The following is an 8,278-nucleotide window of genomic DNA, read 5'->3' as shown; positions in this document are numbered from 1 at the left end:
CCAAAAAAAAAAAAAAAAAAACCATTGTTGGTGAAGATAAGAAGTTGAATTTTTTTGGGATATATACGGTTTTACAGTTGGTTTTTCTCTGCCGATCAACTTCTTATCTTCACCAACAACTTTTTTTTTTCCTTTTTTTTTGTGGGATACATACAGTCTTACAGTTGATTAATATAAACCTCACCGGGGTTTTATAGTTGGCCTTAGCCACACATTGTAGGTCGGTCTTTGTGAATGTGAGGGACTCTACATATGTGTCTATCTAACGCGTGAAATGTGAATCTATGATAACTTATATTTTTTTTTTCTTCTTAAAATCTAAAAATTTAAGAAAATTTTTGCATTTTGGTGAAGCCATGTGGCGCAACCACGGCGTCTAAGCCCAATTTTTATTATATATGATATGATATGATATGATATGATATATATGTATGTATGTATGTATGTATGTATTAGTAAAAGAAAAGAAAATAAGAATTAAAAATAACAAAAATTAGATGATGTGTAAAATTGTGAGGATTCTAAAGCTTAGGTGGCACAATATAAAAAGGTTAACAAAAAGTCAAAGGTTTCAGTTATATAGTAGTACTTTTTTTTTTGAGACAAAAAAAAGGGACTCGCGTGTGGCAGTCATTGTCCCACATCCTAAAGCTAATTAAATCATCATTTTCTCTTCTGCATGCATTTTTACAATTTACAAAGTACAAAAACTAATCTGTTTTCATTTTGTTCATTCTGAAAGTCTTATATAGTGTACTTAGGAGTTAGGATCACATGCACACGGTCCAGAAGTTTCTGAGGCTGATTTTGATCGTGTGACTGATTCTCATTATGACTTCCTTGGATCATTCTTGGGAAGGTAAGCAACGTGGTACCTAATTTTTGTGTTTTAGAAAAAAATTACTTTCATTTTTTATTTTTCATTTGTTTTCATGCAGTAAAGAGATTGCAAAGGATGCAATTATCTACTCGTATCAAAGACATATCAATGGTTTTTCTGCCAACCTTGAATAGGAAATGGCGGCTGAAATCGCAAGTGAGTTTATAGAAGCATGTATGCAATTTCATTCTCTATATATGTATATATATCGTGCTAATGAAGTATATATATTAACTGCCATGCAGAGCATCCAAAAGTTGTGTCGGTTTTTTTGAACCAAGGAAAACAGTTACACACAACCCATTCATGGGAATTTATGTTAATGGAAAAAGAGATCGGGGGTGTGATACACCCCAGTTCCTTGTGGGAAAAGGCCAATTTTGGTGAAGACATAATTATTGGAAATCTTGACACAGGTAATTTCTTTTCCGGGCTTTGCTTTGTTCCTCATTACCAGTATTTGTTTTGCCACCCAATGTCAGCATTTACTGTAGCCTGTAGGTCCTACTAGGTCCCATAAATCTTGGCATGGGACAATGTCCTTTCAAATTTTGATCTTTTGAAATATAATAAGTCTACCCCTACAATATTTTTCACAAACTGTTGGCAAGTTAATTGTTAATGTGAAAATCATTGACAATTTATCATCTTAAAAAAGTGTGAGAGAAGTTGTGTCAACCTCAAATTTTCAATCTATTAAGTCCCGGATTTGGTGGTATTGTAGGTGTATGGCCAAAATCAAAGAGCTTCAGCGGCACAGGTTATGGACCCATCCCATCAAAGTGGAAAGGAATCTGTCAAAATGATACAGTCCCTTGCAACAGGTCTACTCTACTTAATGATTCAGTATCTTTGCCATATTGCCTTAGTACTGACTACTGATTGTTTGAAATTAATTTTTTTTTTTTTTTTTTGATTAAAATCTAAACTTCGTTTCCGATGAATAAATTTGAATGTTTCTTGTAAGTCAAATTGGTAAAACAGTAAATTATCAGAGAAACCATTAGTTCAAATTCCATTATTTAACAAAACATGATCTAATACCATTATGCTGGTTACTTTGGCATAAATTCAGTTTCACTTTCTTACTGTCATATATATTTGTTGGGATGGTTGTAATCTTGTACTAGCACTAGCATCATTTGCTTAGAATTGTACATTCAAATGCACAACAATAAGCTCAAAGGTCCAATATTCATTCTCCAATGATGTGCAAGCATTCCTAAGAACTTAAACCCTTTTTTTTCCTGGTTGATTAATGCAGGAAACTAATTGGAGCGAGATACTTCAACCAAGGCTATTTTAATTTTACTGGGCCACTCAATTCTGCACTTAATAGTGCACTTGACCATGAAGGCCATGGTTCTCACACACTATCAACTGCAGGAGGGAACTTTGTTCCTGGGGCAAGTGTACTTGGTGTGGGTAATGGAACTGCCAAAGGTGGTTCCCCAAAAGCCAGAGTTGCGGCCTACAAGGTCTGTTGGAAACCAATTAATGGGAGTGAATGCTTTGACAATGATATAATGGCAGCCTTTGATATGGCCATACATGATGGGGTTGATGTGCTTTCCATGTCACTTGGTGGCAATCCGACTGATTACTTTAATGATGGTATGTCAATCGGGGCATTCCATGCTGTTAAGAATGGTATTGTTGTAATAAGCTCAGCTGGAAATTCTGGACCAAAATCAAATGTTGCACCTTGGATGATAACTGTTAGAGCTAGCACCTTGGACAGAGAATTCGAATCTTTTGTTAAACTTCGAAATGGGAAGCAATTCAAGGTTTATCTTTCTATTCCATCCCTCTTTTTAAGCAAAAAATTCCTTTATTCTATCATTTGTTTTGAGACTTTGTGTCATTTTATAATAGGGAGCAAGCATGTCTAAACCCTTGCCAGCTGGGGATACATTCTACCCACTTGTTAGTGCTGCACATGCTAAAGCTGCTAATGCATCTGCCAAAGACGCGTAAGAACAAATTGTTTGACAGATTTCCTCTTCGAAATTTCAATTAAAGGCCTCCTAATTGAAGCTTGTATATGTAGTGACTTACTATTAATTGTATGTGTAATTGTTATTATGTTTGTGCTACGCAGTATGCTCTGTAAACCAGGTACATTGGATCCGAAAAAGGCTGAGGGTAAAATTCTGACCTGTTTGAGAGGGGAAACCGCAAGAGTAGACAAAGGTGAACAAGCAGCTCTTGCTGGGGCAGTTGGGATGATTCTTTGCAATGATAAGCTCGATGGTAATGAAATTATTGCCGATCCTCACGTACTACCAGCAACACAGATTAACTATAAAGACGGTGTAGCAGTCTTTGCCTACATCAATTCTAAGAAGTACTTTCTCTTTCTCTCTGTATATTTCTCTCTCCAACACCAAACACTTTTGTCAATTTACTTATTAGTTTCTTGAATTAACAGTGATCCATTGGGATATATTACGGCCCCTACAGCAAAAATTAACAAAAGGCCTGCCCCATTCATGGCCTCATTCTCGTCCGTAGGTCCTAGCCAAGTTACACCCGAGATTCTTAAGGTTTGGCTTTGAGTCTAATCTTGTTTTCTGTGTTGGCTGAAGTAATTTTTTTCTTACATTTCACTACCAAGTAACCAATTATTTGCTTTTCTTAATGTTCAGCCGGATGTTACTGCTCCTGGAGTGAACATCATAGCTGCCTACACTGGAGAAGCAAGCCCTACAGAAGAAAATTTTGATACGCGTAGGATTCCTTTTATCACCATGTCTGGCACATCTATGTCCTGCCCTCATGTTTCTGGAGTTGTTGGTCTTCTTAAGAAACTCCATCCTGACTGGAGCCCATCTGCCATAAAATCCGCACTCATGACAACCGGTAAGACCTTTAATTGAATTTGATTCAGCTCTAAACATCAGATATATATGTATCTTCTTTTTTATCGGAGGTGGTATTGTGTGCGAGTGCAAATCTCTCTTATGGGGATATGTCATTCACTTGTGGAGTTCATTCCCATGTGAGAGAGATGTTGCATACAACTATGAGTCTATGACACAAAATAACAAATTCTCTTACGTGCATTGTGAAAGAAATGATTCATATGCATAGGATTTTACTGTGCTTTTGTTACTAATTTTCTCTTTGGTGTATCCACTTTTTAACTATATCTTGTACCTACTTTTTGGTGTGTGTGAATGTTTTCTACAGCTAGAAGAAGGGACAACACTAAGAGTCCAATCCTAGATGGATCTTTTATCAAGGCAACGCCATTCAGTTATGGTGCTGGCCACATACGACCAAACCGTGCCATGGATCCTGGTTTGGTCTATGACTTAACTGTCAATGATTACTTGGACTTTCTTTGCGCTTCTGGGTATAACCAAACTTTACTTGAACTCTTCACCGAGGCTCCTTATAAATGTCCCAAGTCAGCTAGTCTTTTGGACTTCAACTATCCATCCATAACAGTTACTAATCTATCTCGGTCAGTAAATGTGACTCGAAAGCTCAAGAATGTTGGCTCACCGGGCACCTATGTAGCTCGTGTCCGAGAACCCATTGGAATTTCGGTTCATGTTGAGCCTAAAATTTTGAAATTTGAGAGTATTGGAGAAGAGAGGATTTTCAAGTTAACTGTGACCAAGAAAACTGCTGGAATGGGAACTGAAGACTGTATTTGGAGTGATAGTTTGGACTGATGGCAATCACTATGTAAGGAGTACAATAGTAGTTGGTATGCCTCTTGGCCACTGATTAGCAAGATAGGCTAGTGACTAGTAATTAGGAGTCAACCTCTGGTTAGTAGCGCGGTAATAGATTCATTAGATTTGCTCTCTTCAATTGTTTTAATATTCTTGTTCTTTGTGTCATTTTTTGGATTAGTAAATGTGATTTTTTACTAAGAACAAGAGAGAAAGCTGTGATTGAATCTCTTGGCATTGCTCACTTCTACATAATGACTTGTAATAATAATAAAAATAAAAATAATATAATAATAACTAGTGTAAGAAAAAAAAAAGAATTAAATAGGCTGTGTACTCTTTTTCACACCTCTAAAAAGGGCATAGAATATTGGTTTAATAGAAACCTAATTCAATTAAAATTTTAAGTTGTTTAAAAAAATGTTGTTAGTGAGTTGTGTTAGGTTCTAAAGGTTTAGGAATTTATGTATTTAAAACTCTAATTTGTAATATTGATAAACCATATTCAAAACAATATGTTTAGTCTTGTTTAAGCTTGCTCAAAGTTGATTAATTATTGTAAAGTTGGAATCGAGAGACTGTAGATGCATTGGGGCATTTCGGTCTGGCTCGATCGATCGAAGAATAGACTCGATCGATCGAAAGTCGACCAGATTGCGTTTTCTGCAGTTTTTCCAACTCAGCCTTAACTCATTAAACGTTTAGGGTTTTATGTTTTTGTCCTAGGTATATAAGGCAAAACCCTAACCACGTTTTTAGAGTTGCTCCAGTTGTATTATTGCTCTTACATTGCTGTTTTGCGTAAATCTCTTATGAGATCTAGAGGAGCTTTCCTTTACACAAAACTTAGGGTTTTCAAGATAAAGATTACTTCAACATCTTGATGATCAACTAGGTTGCTACCATTGAAACTTAAAAAATATCAAGCGTGGGTCCTTGTAGCTGATTGAAGAATTCAAGAAAGAAGGAGTCCGTGGATTTGGAGTTTGCACGGGGTCGTGTTAGTAAGTTCTACTGGTAGGTAGCATTAGGAAGTCGAGCAAGGAGCTTGTAAGTCCTTTTGTATGAACTTCGATTCTTTCATAGTGAATTCAGTTTTGCCTTGAGGATCGGTGGGTAAAATCCTCCCCAGGTTTTTTACCGGTTTGGTTTTCTTAGGTGATCATATCTTGTGTTATTTATTATTTCGTTACTATATATTCTTGATATGATTGTTTGATTGTTTTAACCTAGAATTGCTTAATTTGACTAAGTAACAACTTGGCTAATTAACTAGGCTACTCAATCTGGTGGTGTGTTTAAGGGGTCTAAATTTTCCTAGCCACGTTTTTAGAATTGCTTCAGTTGTATTGTTGCTTATACATTGCTATTTTGTGTAAATCTCTTGTGAGATCTAGAGGAGCTTTTCTTTACACAAAGTTTAAGGTTTTCAAGATAGGGATTACTTCAACATCTTGATGATCAACTAGGTTGCTACCATTGAAGCTTAAAGAATATCAAGCGTGGGTGCTTGTAGCTGATTGAAGAATTCAGGAAAGAAGGAGTCTGTGGATTCGGAGCTTGCACGGGGTCGTGTCAGTAAGTTCTATTGATAGGTAGCATTAGGAAGTCGAGCGGGGAACTTGTAAGTCCTTTTGTATGAACTTCGATTCTTTCATAGTGAATTCAGTTTTGCCTTGAGGATCGGTGGGTAAAATCCTCCCCAGGTTTTTTACCGGTTTGGTTTTCTTGGGTGATCATATCTTGTGTTATTTATTATTCTGCTACTATATATTCTTGATATGATTGTTTAATTGTTTTAATCTAGAATTGCTTAATTTGACTAAATAACAACTTGGCTAATTAACTATGCTACTCAATCTGGTTGTGTGTTTAAGGGGTCTAAATTTTCATCAAGTGGTATCAGAGCGGGTAGCTCTTTTGTTTGAGATTTTTTGATCTCTGAGCTGATCCTTGATCCCTGTTGTCATGGAGCATGGACACTCTCTTGTTGTTCCTCCTCACTTTGATGGGAATAACTATGCTTATTGGAAAGTAAGGATGAAAGCATTCTTGAAATCCATTGACGAGAGAGTTTGGAATTCCGTTGAATACGGATGGGAGAAGCCCACTACTCTTGTGAGTAAATGGTAAACTTCTGAAAAAGAAGCAGCTGGCTTCAATAGCAAAGTTATGAATGTCATCTTCAATGTTGTTTCTATGGAGGAATTTAAGAGGATCTCTAATGTTGAGGTTGCTCATACTACTTGGAAAATCCTCCAAACTATGCATAAAGGCACAAAGACAGTTAAGATAAACAAACTGCAGCAATTAACTTCTAGGTTTGAGAGCATTAGGATGTCTGATGATGAATCATTTGATGAATTTTATGCCAAACTGAATGATATTGTTAATTCTGCTTTTAATTTGGGTGAAATCTATGATCAACCTAAAATTGTTAAGAAGATACTTAGATCTTTAACTGAAGACTTTAGACCCCAAGTGACTGCCATTACTAAGAGCAAGGATGTGGACTCCATCCCTGTTGATGAGCTTGTAGGATCTCTTCAGTCCTATGAGTCTGACTTACCCAAAACAAACAAATCCAAATCAATGGCTCTTAAGTCTGTTGATGATGTTGAGGTTGGTGGATTTGATGATGAGCTCTCTGCTACAGAAATAACTTACCTTGCCAAGAATTTTAGAAACTTTCTAAGAAATACAAATAGAAGGGCAAAAGGTACAAACACTGCTGAACCTAGAAACTTTAGGAAGAATGATCCCACTAACGTTAATAACTTTGAAAAACCTAGAGAAAAAGTAGGTCAAGCTTCAAACAATTTTTTGGGTGCTCAGTGTTTTGGTTGTCAAGAGTATGGTCATGTTAAATCTGAATGTCCTACATTCTTGAGAAATAAGGGTAAAACTATGGCTGTAACCCTTAGTGATAATGAGGTTTCTGATGATGAGTCTGATTGTGACGAGGATGGAAACTTCATTGCTTTCACTGCTACTGCTGTAGTTAATGAAAGCATATCTGTTGAGAAGAACCCTTCTGATGGGGAACTCTCTGAGGATGCAGATCTTCAAGAGGCCTATAATAAACTTTGCAAAGTTGCTGCAAAGGATGCTATGAATGTTGAACTTGGCCTGAAGAAAATTGATTCTCTTGAGCTTGAAAAGAAAAATTTGCTTGTTAAACTTTTTGATGTTAATGATCTTTTAAACCATGTGAAATCTGAGAACATACTTTTACTTGATAAAGTTAAAATTTTGGAACATGATTTATCTATTGCTAGATCTGCTAGTTCTAAACTTGATCACATGTTGAATGTTCAAAAGTATCCTTCTGATAAATCTGGTTTAGGATATGTTGAAAGCATCTTTGATTCTACACCACATTCCACGAACTTTGTTCCTTCTTCTTCTTCTGAACCTTCTACGAGTGAGGTTGTGAGTGAAACTGTCAAACCACCTATGAGTGAGGTAGTCAAACCTGTAGAAGTTTCACCTCCTAAGAAGATTAGGGTTGATCTGAGAGAAACAAAACCTAAGGACTCTACCCTTTCTAAGGACAAGATGCATAGTAAACCTGCTTGGGTTTGTCATTATTGTGGAAAGTCTGGACACATTCGTCCTAACTGTTACAAGCTTCAAGCTGCTAAGAGAGCAAATAAACCAAAGGTGCTTGTGCCTCAAGCACAAGATCCTATGGCACTCATTGGTGAATTGG

At 36.5% G+C, this 8,278-nt stretch overlaps 1 protein-coding gene across 1 annotated transcript in view; it reads left to right on the top strand.

Moving 5' to 3' along the window:
- Window positions 1-4,618, top strand: part of LOC112028157 (subtilisin-like protease SBT5.4) — a 6,331-nt gene extending 1,713 nt beyond the window's left edge. The window contains 11 exon segments of the mRNA XM_065770391.1: window positions 769-859; window positions 939-1,036; window positions 1,126-1,296; window positions 1,605-1,704; window positions 2,145-2,667; window positions 2,756-2,853; window positions 2,982-3,227; window positions 3,312-3,426; window positions 3,529-3,742; window positions 4,073-4,535; window positions 4,537-4,618. Of these exon segments, the coding sequence (XP_065626463.1) occupies window positions 769-859; window positions 939-1,036; window positions 1,126-1,296; window positions 1,605-1,704; window positions 2,145-2,667; window positions 2,756-2,853; window positions 2,982-3,227; window positions 3,312-3,426; window positions 3,529-3,742; window positions 4,073-4,535; window positions 4,537-4,618 (2,201 nt within the window).
- Window positions 4,619-8,278: the final 3,660 nt, after the last annotated feature.

The sequence above is a fragment of the Quercus suber genome, unplaced genomic scaffold, assembly GCF_002906115.3.
Source record: "Quercus suber isolate HL8 unplaced genomic scaffold, Cork oak 2.0 scaffold_30, whole genome shotgun sequence".
In the NCBI taxonomy this organism is placed as follows: domain Eukaryota; kingdom Viridiplantae; phylum Streptophyta; class Magnoliopsida; order Fagales; family Fagaceae; genus Quercus; species Quercus suber.
The sequence above is the reverse complement of the archived record's forward strand: the minus strand, read 5'-3'. Positions and strand labels throughout refer to the sequence as shown.